This window comes from Enhydra lutris, unplaced genomic scaffold (genome assembly GCF_002288905.1).
Source record: "Enhydra lutris kenyoni isolate GAN:26980312 unplaced genomic scaffold, ASM228890v2 scaffoldscaffold1, whole genome shotgun sequence".
In the NCBI taxonomy this organism is placed as follows: domain Eukaryota; kingdom Metazoa; phylum Chordata; class Mammalia; order Carnivora; family Mustelidae; genus Enhydra; species Enhydra lutris.
The window spans coordinates 57,532,445-57,550,028 of record NW_019154085.1 but is presented as its reverse complement, the minus strand read 5'-3'; the positions used below and the strand labels follow the sequence as shown (position 1 = coordinate 57,550,028).

General features: G+C 36.3%; 1 protein-coding gene across 1 annotated transcript in view; it reads left to right on the top strand.

Annotated features, from left to right (window-relative positions):
- LOC111142165 (phospholipase A2 receptor 1) overlaps window positions 1–17,584 on the top strand; it is a 106,582-nt gene that overhangs the window by 53,552 nt on the left and 35,446 nt on the right. Inside the window, exons 11-13 of the mRNA XM_022495168.1 lie at window positions 2,497–2,669; window positions 14,786–14,988; window positions 16,712–16,857. Coding sequence (XP_022350876.1) covers window positions 2,497–2,669; window positions 14,786–14,988; window positions 16,712–16,857 — 522 coding nt within the window. The remainder of the gene's footprint in view (window positions 1–2,496; window positions 2,670–14,785; window positions 14,989–16,711; window positions 16,858–17,584) is intronic.

Here is a 17,584-nt window from a genome sequence, read left to right as displayed (position 1 = left end):
TTAAAATGTAATGTTTAGCACCATGAGTAACAATTTCTCATCAAACTGATAGAAATGCAAGATATATTTTTGTTATTTACATTGAAAATGCACATTTGATTTCTTAACTTCTTTCAGGAGTTGATTGGAAAAAATTTTTTTCTAAGTTTAAGAATTATTTTCCTAAAAATTTGATGTTATAAGTAGTTACACATATAGAAAGTATTTTATCATTTGTTTTTCTAAAAAATAACAATTTTTACTTTATTGAATTCCTTGGATATGTTATTCTGGTTCAAATAAAAATATAAAAACATGTACTTATGGTTACTTTTTGTTCCTTAAGTCACAATAATGTTTGAATTATATAATCCAGTGAAACCAGACAAAAAGTCCAAATATAAGAAAAACTCTGGAATATTCTCAAATGAAGAATTCTAAACACAAGGCCAAAAAAGACTTTAAAAGATCATCTGTTCTATTACTGTAAGCCAGAGTTTTCACAACCCTTTTAAGTGTTTGGAATGAAATAGTGAGTGGTAACGAATATAAAATGTCCTCTTATTTCTTTTTCTGTTGGAAATAGACACTCAAAAGGCTGCATGCTGTGATCTAGAGTTAAGTTCTTAGAATATATGATTTAAAAGAAAGATATATTTGCTGAATTTCTTTATTAACAATGATATCTTCTAAACCATACCAGGAAAACTAGGGTCCTGATTTTAAGGTTTTAGGATATACTGTATGAGTATTATAAGCAACTACTTTAAAAATACTTGCCAATTTAAGAAGCACAAGGTGTCTATTGTTTTAAGCAATCATTATTAGTGATAAAATAGCAAATCAGAGTGGACTAAATAAAATCAACAGGGAACAAAAGCAAAATGTTGTCATGAATAATGATATCAGTGGCCACGTTCACAATGTTTCCTCTCTATTATCCAATAAATGCTGTACTACAAGGTAATGGAAGAACCAGCATTGTCCCCTGGGTTTAGAACCAGACAGTAATGGTGGTCTGGCCATAGCCTCCATGATGTAGTGCCTCACTGGCCTCCTAAGACAGCAGTTAGAGCATTGGCTGGGCATGATAAAAATGTTACTCTGTCTCAGAGAGGAGAAGGCAAAGCAGATCCTAAATTGTGAGAGCGTGAACCACTGGAAGCATAAGGAAAATTGCGATAGCATCTAGACAATGTTTAGTTTTATGTACTTTCCTTTAAAACACATTTACATAAAATTCTGCCACTGCAATCTGGTTAAAAAGAACTTTTCTAATTTCAAATGCGTGCTATTTGGATTATTAATAGAGTACAGAAAATATTTACTAGACCATAATAAAAATCCATATGCTCTGCAAAGATGAGTGTCATGGATGCCTAAGATCACTAAATGTTGGTAGTGATGTTCATAATGATTAAAATTTTTACTTTTTCTGTGCTCTTTTCTCCCCTCCCCCACATTTCCTTTGAGGCTCTTCTATTCTTGAATGACCCCATTGATTTTGTTTCCCTTAGCAACGTAAGGATGCATGGTAATGAAACAATTCCAGAATTGGATGAAAAAGTCTAATTTGCTTTCTTAGGTTTCCTGGGTAATTTCATCAGGCCTACCCTTTCTCACTGACTCAGCACTTCTGGCCAAAAGTCACCACTGTTTGAAATGTGTTTCTTCAAAACTTCAGATGCATTGGAAATAAATTTTTCAAGATAGATTACAACTTAGCTTAAAATTTCAATGCTACTTAAGTTTTAATACTCATATTTTTCTATTAGATATTCATGTGGAAGCATATATACAAATTTTCCAGATTCTACTTTTGATGCATTCATGTTGGGAAAGGAGGAATGCCACCAATCAATGAATACTAATTCATTCAGTTGTGTGGGGAAAATATTAGTGGGTGCACATCCTTGGATTAGTTCCTAGGTTTTTAAATTTATCTTCAGTGAATGTGTACATCTGAACACATTTGAATAAGCCAAGGACTCCATGTGCTTGTGAATAAACCGATTTGGGAGACATAAAATAGCTACTCCAATCTCTGTTCCATTCTCACCAGGCAAGTGTGGTGGGTGGGTGCATGTGAACTACATGTTGGCAATGTTCATTCCTCCTCCCCACTGCCAGTTCCCCCATTGCACACACATTATGGCAAGGTATGTGATATGTGACCTAATTACAAAATAGAGCACATGCTGTGCCAAGAAATGTATTGCTAGCTTGATGGGCTTTCCCACCTATACTCTGAAAGTGGAGCTGGACTCTATTCCTTGAAGAATTAAGCCTTGTCTTTGAGACTCAAATTCTCCTCACTCATCTATTTCTGGGAATTGCACAGACATTTGGCATGTGTTAGTAATGTCTGGGGTCTTTGAGTGTTTTTCTGCTCCGTGTTCTGAAGAATTCATCAGAAAGAATTACTCTGGTGCCATTCTGTGTACCTTATTATGCTTTAATGACATTTTTTTATTGCCCAGAAACTTACTATAACCATTTCCTTTTTCCGTTTTTAAGGTTTGAACAGGCTTTTATTACCAGTTTGATCAGTAGTGTGGTAAAAACGAAGGAGAGTTATTTTTGGATCGCTCTTCAAGATCAAAATGATACAGGAGAATACACTTGGAGGACAGCAGCAGGACAGAAGTCTGAGCCTGTGCAATACACACACTGGAATGCACATCAGCCTCGTGAGTGGAAGGGATTGTAATACCACTCCTCTCTCCTGTTTTCTTTGACTAAAATTCCTTCCATTGATGGTCCACCTCCTTTGGTGCTTTCTTGATGTTTTCTTTATGCCTAAATCAACTAAAACAATTACCACAGGTCCCCAGGAGGTGACATGTAGCTGGTCATTTGTAAAAGTATAATGCGTGTGACATTTGACAGGTTCAATGTATAATTTTTTTAAAAGATTTTTATTTATTTATTTATTTATTTAAGAGAGAGAGAGAGAGAGAGAGAGCATGAGAGGGGAGGTCAGAGGGAGAAGCAGACTCCCCATGGAGCTGGGAGCCCAATGTGGGACTCAATCCCGGGACTCTGGGATCATGACCTAAGTCAAAAGCAGTTGCTTAACCAACTGAGCCACCCAGGCACCCTCAAGGTAGAAATTTATTGCTCAATACCACTTGTGCCTTTATTAGCAGGAAGTCCAGATTCTTCCTCTTAAAGTCTTTTCCCCATCCCGCCTCCTCATTGTCTAAGAATCTCAGGGGCTTACTCAGTCCAGAATAGTCTCTTATACTTCAAAGCACAGTGAATGGGCACACATAGGCAACTCTATCAGTCCAGTCACTGCCACTTTGCTGTGGAATTCTGACCCATTACTTAGGTAACATTCTTATTAATCCATCTCCTCCATGGACTTCAGTGGTAACTTAGCCAGGATTTCAGAGTTAGACCTCTAATAGTTCACTCTCAAAAACTCAGCTCTAGATCCCAAAACATGAAACTGTGCCAGGTTAGTTAGTTCCAGAGAAACTAATGTCTTCAGCCACAAGTACACTAGACCTACCCCCTGTGGAACCAGCTTTATGTCTTTAGGTCACCAACCTAGACTTGACACCCCTTTACCCCTTTACTCAGCATGAGTTCTGATTTGGATACCTTGCTCCCTTTTCCTTGTGGGTCTCAATCAGGGCTACCACAAGAAATAATAGACAATAAATTACCTCTAAATTTGTTTCTGGAGGAAAGGTCAGGGAGCCTCAGGCTCTTCCCTGAGGAAAGATGGATATTATAATACTATCAAAATAGTTTTCATATATCAAATATGTAATAGTAATTTGCCAAAGGACAAAATATACTGATTAAAAGACAGAGATTGTCAGAGAAGATCAAAACACAAGACACAACTGTATGTTGACTACAAGAAACCAACTTTACATATAAAAATACATGTGGATTAAAAGATAAAAGGATGGACAAAGATATACTTTGCAAATGCTAATCAAAAGAAAGCAGGAATAGCTATATTAATTTCACAGAGCAGACTGAAGAATAAGGAAAGTTTTCAGGGATTAAACAAAAGGATATTATATAATGGTAAAGTAGTCACTACTCTAAAAAGAAATAACAGTCCTTTATGTGTATATACTTAACAGCAGAGTGTCAAAATACATGAGAAAAAAAACTGATAGAACTGCAAGGAAAAAATAGATGAAGCTACTATCTACTAATAGATAAATCTACTATTACAGTCAGAAATTTTAATACCTCTCTATCAGATATCTATAGACTACTTAATCCATCAACAGCAAATTATACATTCTTCTCAAGATCACATGAAATATTCACTAAGATAGACCATATTCTGGTCATAAAACACCTTAACAAATTTAAAAGAATGGAAATTATACAATGTCTTCTCTCAGGCCACAGTGAGATTAAACTAGAAACCAATATCAGAAAGATAGTTGGAAAATTCCAAAATACTTAGAGATTAAACAATACATTTTTACATAACACATGGGTCAAAGAAGAAATCTCAAGAGGAATTTTAAAACATTTTAAACTAAATAAAAATATAACTTATCAAAATTTGTAAGATGCAGAGAAAGCAATGTTCAAGGGGAAATTTAAAGCACTGAACACATATATTAGGAAAAAAATATCTAAAATCAATAATCTAAGCTTCTACCTTAGGAAATTAGAAAAAGAAGAGAAAATTAAATCCACAGTAAGTCAAAGAAAATAAATAATAAAAATTAGAGCAAGAATTCAGTAAAATTGAAAACACTGAATAAAGAAAATTAATTTTTAAAAAAGTTGGTTCTTTGAAAAAATCGATGAAATTGATAACCCTGTAACCAGACTAAGAAAAGAGAACAGACACAATTACTAATACCACAAATAAGAGGGAGCATCACTACAGATTCCAGAGATATTAAAAGGGTAATAAAGGAATATTATGAACAACTCTATATCCACAAATTTGATAACCTAGATGAAAATGACCAATTCCTTTAAAGAAACAATCAGCCAAAATTCACTCAAGAAGAAGTAAATTATTGGAGTAGGTCTATAGCTATTAAAGAAATTGAAACAAAAATTCATAATCTTCCAAAACAGAAAACACCAAGTCCACGTGAGTTCACTGGTGAGTTCTACTAAGCATTTAAGGAAGAAATTATGCCAGTTCTCTACAATCTTTTACAGAAGACAGAGCAGAGGGAATACTTACTGTCTCTTTCTGAGGCCAGCATTACCCTAATACTAAAATCAGACAAAGACATTGCAAGAAAAGAAAATTACAGACCAATGTCTCTCATGAGCAGAGTAACAAAAATCTTCAATGAAATATTAATAAATTGAATAAAACAATGTAAAAAAGAATTAGACATCATAACCAAATGGGATTTTTACCAGCTTACAAGGATGATTTAACTTCCAAAAATCAATTAATATAATCCATCACATCAACAGGCTATTTTTTAAAAGTCACATGATCATATCAATAGATGCAGAAAAACATAGGACAAAATCCAATGTCTGTTTGTTTTAATAACTGTTAGCAAACTAGGAATAAAGGGGAACTTACTCAACTTTATAAAGAACATCTACAAACCCACATATACCATACTTAATGGTGAAAAATAAAAGCTTTCCCACTAACATCAGGAACAAGGCAAGAATGTTCCTTGTCAACACTTCTTTTATTTTTTAAAAAGATTTTTTTTTAAGATTTTATTTATTTACTTGTCAGAGAGAGAGAGAGAGAGAGATCACAAGTAAGCAGAGAGGCAGGCAGAGACAGAGGGAGAAGCAGGTTCCCTGCCAAGCAAGGAGCCCGATATGGGACTTGATCCCAGGACGCTGGGATCATGACCTGAGCCGAAGGCAGCCGCTTAACCAACTGAGCCACCCAGGCGTCCCTAAAAAGATTTTTATTTATTTATTTGAGAGAGAGAGAGAATGAGAGAGAGAGAGAGGGAACACAAGAGTGGGGAGGGTCAGAGAGAGAAGCAGACTACCTGCTAACCAGGGAGCCCAATGCAGGACCTGATCCTGGGACCCCAGGATCATGACCTGAACCAAAGGCAATTCCATAACCAACTGAGCCACCCAGGCAGCCCCAGCACTTCTTTTAAACAGTGTAGTAGCAGTCCTAGCTAATGCAATATGACAAAAAAAAAAAGCAAGTAAAAGGCATACAGATTAGAAAGAAATAAAACTTCATTCACAGATGATAAGATTGCCTACATAAAAAATCAGAATGAGGGGCACCTGGGTGGCTCTGGGGGTTAAGGCCTCTGCCTTTGGCTCAGGTCATGATCCCAGGGTCCTGGGATCGAGCCCCACATCAGGCTCTCTGCTCAGTGGGGACCCTGCTTCCCCCTCTCTCTCTCTCTGCCTGCCTCTCTGCCTACTTGTGATCTCTCTCTGTCAAATAAATAAAATCTTTTAAAAAAATCAGAATGAATCATTAAAAGATCCCTTGAACTAATAAGTGATTATAACAAGATTGCAATAGAAAAGATTAATGAATAGAAGTCAATTACTTTCTTATATAACAGCAATGAGCAAGTGGAGTTTAACATTAAAAACATATTATCATTTACATTAGCACCACTCCAAATTGAAATATTTATATATAAAATCTAATAGAATATGTACAAAATCTATATGAGGACAACTATAAACTTTAATAAAATAAGTTAAAGAAGAACTAAATAAAAGGAGAGATATTCCATGTTCATGGATAGAAAGACTCAATATTGTCAAGACGTCAGTTTTTCACAAACTGACCTATAGGTTCAGTACTATCCCAATAAAAATCCCAACAACTTATTTTGTGGATATCAACAAACTGATTCTAAAGTTTATATGGAAAGGCAAAAGACCCAGAATAGCAAACTCCTTATTGATGTAGAAGAACAAAGTCAGAAAACTGACACTACCTGACTTCAAGACTTACTATAAAGCTAGAGTAATCAAGGCAGGGTGGTATTGGAATAAATAAATAAATAAATAAATAAATAAATAAATAAATAAGACAAATCAATAGAACAGAATAGAGAGCCCAGAAACTGACTGATAAGAACCATACACCTAAATGTAAATCACAAAGGTATAATACTCCTAGAGGATAACATAATAGAAAACCTAGATGACTTTGAGTAAGGCAATGACTTTTTAGATACCAAAGTCACAATCCATGAAAGAAACAATTTTCACTAAAACTAAAAACTTCTGCTATAAGAAAGACAATGCCAAGAGAATGAGAAAATAAGACACAGACTAAGAAAAAATATTTGGAAAAACCACACTCCTAAAGGACTGTTATTCAAAATGTACAAAGAATTCTTAAAACTCAACAATAAGAAAATGAAAGACAAGATTTAAAAATGGACAAAAGGCCTGGGGTGGCAGGGTGGTTCAGTCGATTAAATGTCTGCCTTCTGCTCAGGTCATGATCACCGGTGTCCCTGGATGGAGCCCAGCATCAGGCTCTCTGTTTAGCAGCAAGTCTGCTTTTCCCGCTCCCCTTCCCTGGACTCATGTTTACTCTCTCTCTCTCTCTCTCTCTCTCTCTCTCTGAAATAAATAAATAAAAACTTTAAAAAAAAGAGAAAGAAATGAGATATCAAACCACTAAAAGACATTTAATGAAATTTAAATGCACATTACTAAGGGAAAAGGGCCAATTGAAAAGTCTGCATACTACATGATTCTAACCATATGACATTCTGGAAAAGGTAAAACTATGGGACAGTAAAAAAATTACTAATAAAAAGTGGTTTTCAGGGGTTAGGGGGAAGTAGAGATAAATAGGTGAAGCACAAAGGATTTGGGAAGCAATCAAACTATTCTATATGGTACTACAATGGTGGATATATATGATTATACATTTGTCCAAACCACAGAATGTACAACACCAAGAATGAAACTTAATATAAATCATGGATTTTGGGTGGTAATATGATGTGTCACTGTAAGTTTTAACAAATGTACCATTGTGGTATGGGATGTCAATAGTGAGGAAGGTTTTATGTATTTGGGACAGGAGGTATAAGGGAAGTCTGTACTTTCCACTCAATTTTGCTATGAATCCGAAATGCTCTAAAATATACAGTGTATTATTTTTTCAAAAACTATACTTTTTAAAGATGCCTATAAGATGAAGTTAAGACAAAATACATTTTTTGCGTATAAGCTTTGGTTTAGGAAATGTGTCTAGAAACTGGTGACTTTGCATGGCTCTAAAAAAGAAACATCATAATTCAGTCAGTAAACAACCTTCTCAAATTCTACAAATCTATGAATATTATTAAAATGCAGAGACTAGTAAAGTTCCATGTCACACTATTACTGGAAAAAAAAGCTCAGGTTTCATTTCTAATATACTTTGGAATTTTGTTAGTAATGTCTATACCTGTCAAAATAAATTAATACATTTTGAGTAGACAAAATCTTGGTTTTTAATGTTACCTTCCTTGGGGCATATTTGGATGTCTAAAATCTGGAACTGAAGCAGAGCTCCTTGTCATTCATAAGTTTCTGCTATAATTTATTTGAGTGGCACTACTCTTTTCCTGTTCTCCCTGAAGCAAAAGTAATATCATGATGCTCAGTCTGACTGCTCATGCTGACTGACATTGAGTAAATTGTCTCTGAATAAGATGAAAATGTAAATCTTCTTTTGAAGAAAACAGCAATATAAAAGCCTCTGTGTTTTCTTTTTTCTTTTAAATTGCAGTTTGCAGAAACACCATCCTAAATCACATTTTTTCCCCTGCCTGTCATGAAAGTGTCCATTAACTTGGTCCCCATGTCAGAATCCTAATCCAGCCCAAACTGACTATATAAATTGACCACTGAACAGAAAGCCTGCTGTTTTTTATAAACTTAGTCAAGACTCTGTCCTTATGTCATATCATCAGAATATTCCATCTATGGTGGAATTGCAGTTCTGCCACTTTTTTTGACTTTGTATTATGTTCCCCAAATAGTGTAATAACCCACCATATACCTATCACCCATGTCATCCGTTATGAACTCATGGTCTATCTTGTTTCTTCTGTACCCTCACCCACTTCCCATATTTTGTCACAGCAAAGCCCAGATATCATATTGTTTCATCCAAAAATATTTCAATGTTATCCCTAAAAGATAAAGATTTCTTTTTAAAAACATGAATATAAGACAATTATCACAACTAAAAGTAATTAATTATACCTTCATAACATAAATCTTTAGTTAATGCTGAAATTTCTAAATTATTCATAAATATTCATAAATATAAACTGTAAATGGACTTTATAGTTTGTTTGAGTCAGGATCCAAAACGATTTATACATTGCAATTGGTTGATAGATCTCTTAAAGTTTATTTTAATCTCTATGTTTCTTTCTTCCTTATCCCCTGCCATTTTTAAAAAATTTTATTCATTGTGCAAATGGGTTATTTGTCCTACAGTTCCCTACAGTCTGGACTTTTTTATTTTTATTTAATCCCTGTATGTTGTTTAATATCTTCTTCATTTTCCATAAAATTGACATTTTTATTTTTAAAATGTTAGAATCAGAGGCATTATATAATTCAGATTTTCTTTTCTTTTCTTCTAAAAAACCATTTCATAAGTAACTCTGTCTCCTATCTGAAGGCACATAATGTTCACTTTTCTCCCTTTTTGCATTGTTAGCAGCCACTAATGATCAGTGCCTAGATTCACTGATTCATTAGGGGGTTCTTCATAGCTTCATGTCTGGGATATTTTTATGAAGACATAGTTTCCTGCTATTTTACTAAAACAACAATAGCAAAGAGACTGTGGCACTTGGTATTTTAAAAGAAGTAACTCTTCAGGTAAAACAGGAAAACGAATTTTTATCTATACTAACTAGCAGCACTAATTAAAGGGGGAAATGGGGCCTTTCTTATTTAGGGATGCGAATGCATTAGAAACTAAGATGTAGTTTGTACTTAAAGATTCAATATAAATGGAGACTGTCGAGTGAGAGGGAAAAAAAGTATGTCCATTCTTGTTAAGACATTCAAAAATCTTTTCCAAGTTATATTACAGTTGCATAGTTGTCTGTACAAAGAAGGGGAAACACTTTGAAATCACTATTTTGCATCTATCTATTATTCAGGCTTTGTGACCAAAGTTTTGTTTCTAGATCTAGATGCTACTGCAGAAAAAGTGTGTTTCACTCATATGGGGTAACTCTAGAGCATCTACCCCAATTGTCCCAAGTCAATAGAAATCTTCTACCAATGACAGGGAAATTGGGATCCTGGGAGAGCAAATCAAATCTGTTTTTCTTGAAAGTGACTCCGCATAGCAAGGAGAAGCCTCTCCAGCCATCAGATAGATAGGCTGGTCCAGTTTAAGGCTTTGCAGAGTTCTGAAATGAACCACCACATGAATGGGAACAAACTTATTCTCATTTCTGGGCATTCTTTGGAGATTTCCATATCTTTTTATAATGTAAGTAATTGTCAGAAAAGGTAAAAATGGGATCATAGATCTTTAAGAAAATGCTGTGGGCACACACAGAAAAGAAATGTGACCAGGGGAATAAGAGGGAGCTCCTTGGAAAAGGAGGAACATAATTTGAGGGGAAGATTCAATCATTCAACAACTATTCATTGTATGCCTGTCTACTGTGTACCTTGACATTGTCTCATGGTAGATTCAGTTAAATCTGTTTTCAAATTCTGCATCAAACCCTCCCCACGTGGCCTTAGACAAGTTACTAAACGTCTGTGCCTCAATTTCTGCATTAGCAAACTGTAGAGGCTAATAATCCATCTCAGAGTTTTTGAAGCTGAATAAAGAAAGACCATATAAAATGCATATACAGTATATATCAATATATACCATTACATGGAATCTACCCTCATAGCATCACTTTTCTGCATGAAGAACGAAAAAAGGGCAGAGAAGGGAGGTGGGTAAGGCACAAGCTTAAGAAGTAAGGATGTGAAAGGGTTATTGCCGGATGGGAAAATAACTAGACAGACTCAAGTAAAATGTCCAGAGGCTCTGAAGGCCCAGCTACAGTTCCCTCCTACCCTGAGGCCACAAATAGATTTCATTTGTCTACTTTCAGGTATTTGACCAGAGAGCTGAACGATGGAGGCTTTCCCAGCTCAGTTCTATTTATATGGTTAGATAGCTTTGCCAAATGGAAAGGACTAGAATAGTGAATTGGAATGTCTTAATCGACCTAAAGTTATCCCATTCATGTTTGATGGAGAGACTGAAGGGGGACAGAGGGAGGGTAAGGCAGATAAGGAGAATCAGTTTAAACGCGAGATTCACCACCAAGGAATAAGATGATAGTTTTTTCTTCTCCAATGGGAAATGAGTTATTGAATTTGAGAACAATTTCTCGGGGAGAAAAACACCCTCCACTCTTTCCTACACCCTACCGTTATTGTTTGGCTTTTGCAAGCATACCCACAATATAGGATTATAAATTCGGTTTATATCTCCCTTAGCCCAGTCTCCCTTTATTACACCACTTTACTGCTTCTTTGGGGCTGAGCCTCTAAAATTTGGGTCAAATGTTCCATTAAGTTAACCACTTTAGAATACCAATAACACTCCTACAGCACTTTTCATCTTCATAGCAGTTCACAAACATCTCCTTCTCCACTAATGAAGATGAGTTGAGTATCTATAGTATCTAAAACCAGAGCTATTTAATCATTGTCTGGTGTGAAAAAGTAAAAACAAAATGCAAGACCAACAAAAAAAAGTATATTACATTTTAAACTTGCTGATTTGAACTTTTTAAAAATTCTTTGAACATGTAGGCAGAACTCCTGCCACAAAACCCAGCTTTTGTAATGAAAAGTCAAAATAAGAATAGAAGCAACATCTTGGGGATGATTTTTAGCCCTTCCTATCTTTCAGGGTGCTTTTAAATACATTATCCTACTTGATCTTCTCAAAAACAAGAGATAAGAAAAGGAATTATTATCCCCACATTTCAGATAAGGGTTTTTGTGATTAATTAACTTGTTTGAGTTTTGAGTTACTAAGTATTTGTACTGAGACTAGAACTCCAGACTTCAGGCTCCAGGTCAAAAGTTGCTGGGGAAGGAAGGATGGAGGCATTGAGAGGGAGTACATATTTACCCTGCTCCTTCAACTAAAACAATCCCATTAGCATACCACATTTGGGGCTTCCATGTGGATTTTCACAGTTCAACTTCATTAGAACCTCATCACACAGAGTATGCGGCATCTCCTCTATTGTTCATGACCAGCTAGATTGTGAGTTGCATTCCAAAATTACACTGAACAAGTGCTCGCTTCAGCAGCACATACACAAAATTACATTGAACAGGATTGCAAATCTCCATTCCTGGCAGGTTGCACTTACACACTATAATCTTTCCCCTTTGCGTGGCCCCCAATCATTCATTCAGCTTGTAAGGATCTATTTTATATTTTTATATTTTAGCAAGAGGCTTTCATTGAGGTTAAACAAAAACCTTGTTTAACCCTTAAACTGTCCCTGCTCCCCTTCCCCCAGGGGATTCACTTAAAAACAAGTCCCGGAAACCAGCTCCAGGTAACAAAGCCCAGATACAGGGGTGGGTCAGACCAGGTGGAGACATCAATCAGTGGAGGGTTACATACTGTCTCCCTAGCCACCAAGGAGTATGGGCCCCCGCCCTTTGGGAGCCTTTCTGGCGCCAATCCTAACCAAGGTGTAATGGGCTGGGTCAAATGTCTACTAGGGTAAATTGTAACTCAATTGGTCACCTAGCATCACTGTGGAGTTTCCTGTGTGTGTTAAAATCTCCTTGGTCACCTGTGCGTGGCCAGGCCCGACCGCATGGCCTTTGCCCTTAAAAGCTAGACTGTGAAACAGAGAAGGGTCGCCCTCTCTTGTAAGAGGTGTGTCCCCGAACGTTCGGTTAGATTCTTGATGCTTGGCGCGAAATAAAGCTTTGCTTGACCTTCACTTTATATCAGTCTCGCTCCTTTAATTACGGACCCATTATTGGGGCATAACAAGCTTTAACACTAACTAGCTGTTCTGGCCAATGGAGCGGACGATGGCCTTTGTATGGACCAACTCTCTCTCTTGACTTCCTTCTCTTCTATACAAGTATACTAGTCATGTTTTCTTGTTTACTACTGATCACTTTCACCTTTGTGGGTCTCTTTGACATATCATCATGGACACCCACACAGGACTGTGACCTTCTTGCTGATGGCTGTGATGCATGGTGTCTAACATGGGACGTGAACACAGGATTGTTGAAGACACAGACACTGGTTCTTTAGCACCCTTATTCTTTCTCTTTTTGCACAAACTTTTCCATCCCTTTAAGAGAGGCTCTTTGTATGTCTTCCTCTGTCTTCTTTCTTCTCACTCCTCCTCTCTTTGGTCTTTCTGTGAGCATAAAATAACCACCCATTGCTGACAAGGATAAAGCCAGTTGCTCTGTATGAAAAAAAAAAATTGAAGCCATTCCTTGTGAAGGAAATTAAGCAAGACAAATATTTAGTACCAAGTGACTATATTTTTAAGTGCCTTCAGGCCCCAAGTCATCAGTCTTCAGATGTTTCATCTATAATTGTTTTTTTTACCAGCACCCCTTGAAAATTCTTTTCTCTTTTTCATCCTTCAAAATTCTGTTCAAATGTCACTTCCTGCAAACCCTTTACTGATATCCTGAGGTAGTCTCCATCACCCCTTCTAGAATCTACAACAGAAATCTGAACTCTAGTATAGTACATCACACATTATGTTCAATGCAACTAAATGTTTGTGTCTGTGCCTCCTCTGTGCTAAAATAAGAGTTGAGTTTTGTTTCTTTTATTTTGCTTTGTCCTTCTATCTCTAGCAGCTAATATACAGACTAGTCCGATATATAGATATAGAGGATCAATTTTGTTGTTGTTTAATTTTATTTAGATAAATGAATGGTCACTTTGGTTTTAAGAAAAAAGGTTCATTCTTACTCAATTTGTATTCTATTTTTGGAATGGGATTGTTTTCTACTATTCACTGAAATTTGAGGTATATTTTTTCGCTGTCCTATGAGCTATACAGATTTGATGACAAATGAACGTCTTAACATTGAAATTGTTTCTATGGAAAGATATGGTTCATTTTCCAGTACGTTCATACACAAAAGAATAGAGCTTCATTCAGAACTAGATGGTCATTCCCTTTTCCTTAATGTCTGCCTTTATTCTAGAGTTTCACCCCATACAGAATTTATCTCATTCTCTCCACTCTCCCATGGTTTATAGTTTGGCTTTCTGTTATGTACCTTGCAATCTGCCTTGAATCCATCATTTATGTATCTTCCCTGTCAAATCTGTTTCTCAGAGGATAACCACTATGCATTTTTCATTGTTGATTTTTCACAATGGGGTTTCAAAGCACAGTATACAGAGTAAGTGTTCAATAAATGGTAGGCGGAATTTTTCTCTGCACAGTTAGAAAAAAAAAGCTCAATAATTGAAAGTAGAGGAATGTTGGCATTTGATTGAAATATTGGGGACTTGATTGAATATTGGGGATTTTTTAGTCCCAGGTTGAACAGTGCCTAGTTCCCTATCATTTGCCTTCTGAGCTCCAAATGTCTAAAGTCCAGGCTCCATAGGCTCTCTTCCCTCACTTATCCATCTTCTATTCTTTCTCCAAAGATGAAAAGAAAAGAAATGAGACAGTCCTGTTAAGAAAGCTTTCTTTTTCATCTTTCTTGTTCTTATGTGGGTGCTTCATTATGAGATGTCAATTGTGCAACACTCTAGAGACCTATCTTCTAAGGACAAAATGTTCTAGTCATTCTGGTATTCAAAAGTGTTGTTTTCTGCTTTTAGGCTACAGTGGTGGCTGTGTTGTCATGCGAGGAAAGAGTCCACCTGGTCGCTGGGAAGTGAAGGACTGTAGACACTTTAAGGCAATGTCCCTGTGTAAGCAGCCAGTGGGAAAACAGGAGAAAATGGAGCAGGAAGAAAGATGGCCATTTCACCCCTGCTACTTGGACTGGGAATCAGAGCCTGGCTTGGCCAGCTGCTTCAAGGTGATGCCTAGGGTACCTAGGCATTCTCAATGGGATGAACATTATTTCAGTTTGATCCATGTATCCCAAATTCCCTTACTCCAGAACAGTGCCTGGCACAGAGCAGCTACTTAATATATGTTGACCATTTCTGTCTTTTCAGTTATATTCCAAAATAATCTTAATTCAAAAGACTGATGTATCCCTGGAGATACTGAGGGTCTCTTTTGAAGACTAATGTCAGGGCCCCAGTCAATATTTTTCTTACTGCATAGTACCAAATGAACAAGGCAGATTTTCATTGGGTATTGAAATGGTACGATTCCATAGTTTGTAAGAAAATGAATAGTCTTTGTTATGGAATAGTACCATTCTGCTGCTAAAAATAGCTTTTGCAGCTTGCCAGACACCTGAGGATCAAACAAATTAAAACATACAGTTGATATATATGCATGTGTGTGTATTTATATACATGTGAAAAAATGTGTGAAGAAACATCTTTTTGCATATCAGTTTTAAATCCTAGATATAAATCAGTACTTACAATCTTCTTGTCATGAAACATCTGTGAATGCATTCATTTTAATGTATGCATGTACAATCCTACAATAAATTCATCAGGTAAAAGTGATCTCACAAAGCAGTAAGTTAAACCTTAGAAATTAGCAAACTGAGGCAGCAAGATGAAGTGATTTGCCCAAGATCACAATTATTTATTGACAGAGTTGGAATAAATCCCTTGTCTTGGGACCCCCATTCCAGTGTTTTTCCTACTATATATGACCCTGACATGTCAACAAATGTATGGTGTGTTTGATGGGCATGGTGGTGGGATTGATGAATTTTAAGTGATTCAAGAAAGGGTTCCCAGAGAAGGTAAGTTTTGACATATAATTTAAAAGATGGAAAGGCTGTGCTGTGGCCCACAGGACTGGGAAAGCTATTCATTCTGGTTGCAGCAAATCAGAGTCTGGTGAAGCCTGGCGGCAGGGTGCCTGCCTGGCATCAGAGACTCTGGCATAATGTCAGGCAGTTAAAAACGAGGAGGGCACAGAGGCCTCGGATCTGGAGTTCTGTGTTTTTGGACCCTCACCCTTGATCCTATATAAAGTCAGAAGTAGACTGTTCATTTGATAGACGTCTTCCAGCTACTGTGAAGACAGCTGAGAAACAGCAGAGAAATTAGGCATAGCAAACACCCAAAGACCTTAGTAATATACCTGCCCTAGTTCCCAGGTCTCATTTCTCATTCCCTACTGTGGGTCAGCCAGATTCATGATCATTCCACCAATTCTAATTTGTCAGAAGGCAATCTGGTGAGATAGAAATTCATGGGCCCTTGAAGCAAGGAGCACCAGATCTGATCTGAGCTCTGCCTATTTGTAGCTGTGTGACTAGAGATTTGTAACCTCTCGTAGCCTGACCTCATCGCTTAACAAATATTTATTTAGAGACACGTATATGCCAGTTACACGAAATTTAGAGGAAAAAAAAGAGTCCTCAAGGAGCTTATTTATAAAATTGAGCTCATTATATCCTCCTCAAGAATTTGTTGTGAGAATAAAATGAGATAGTTTTACGATGTATAGACACATTCTAGTTCAATAAATGTTATTTCTCCCTACTTGGTCAAGCTTTTAATATAGAATAATGACAATTATAATACTGTTATTTTCTTGTCCAGAATTAAACAGCCTCACCTTATCCATGATAGTGTCAACTTTTTTCTGTCCTACTAAACCAGGTATTTCATAGTGAAAAAGTCCTGATGAAAAGAACATGGAGAGAAGCAGAAGCATTTTGTGAAGAATTTGGTGCTCACCTTGCAAGCTTTGCCCATATTGAGGAAGAGAATTTTGTGAATGAGCTTTTACATTCAAAATTTAATAGGTAAATACTTGTTAATTTTGAAAAAATGCAATCAAATTCTCTATTTCCCAGTAGTGACTTATTAGGGATGAGTATCCCAAATATTTGTTTAAAATCTCAAGTATTTGTTTTAAGCCTAAAACCAACTAGCCATTAGTTGTGAAAGAAAAATATATACATATGGTCTTATATTTATATTGCACCAAGTTCTCATTCCATAAAACAAAGAACAAAGTGGCAATCATTTTGATATTTGAAATCTTTCCTATGTACCTCAAATCAGAATTTTAGAGCTTTTCTGCCAAACACAAATTATCTAACCCCATGATTTTCAAAGTGTTGTCTGAGGATCCTGAGAGTCCTGGAACCCCAAGACCAGGAGGGGACCAAGTGGGCAGAGGCCTTATTTCCATCACTGATCACCAGCTCCACTTCTGCTTATTTTGTATAGAATAGGAGTCCATGTAAGATTTTGTTTGGGAAAAATAAAAAAGAATCCCACTGACTGAAGAAAAAAAAAAAAATTTCAATCCAGGTCCTAATTTTACATTTGAGGAAACAGGCATTCACTTGTCAGTATCGATCTTGTGAGTTTCAGAATCTTGAATTACATGGAGTTAGAAAATTAATTTAATTTAAATTTGAAGAAACATAAAAGGCTTGTGCTACCTTTTACCCAGTGCAAAAAAATTCCTTCCACTATATTCCTGTGGTCACCTACTATCTGCATAACTCCTTTCAGAGTGTT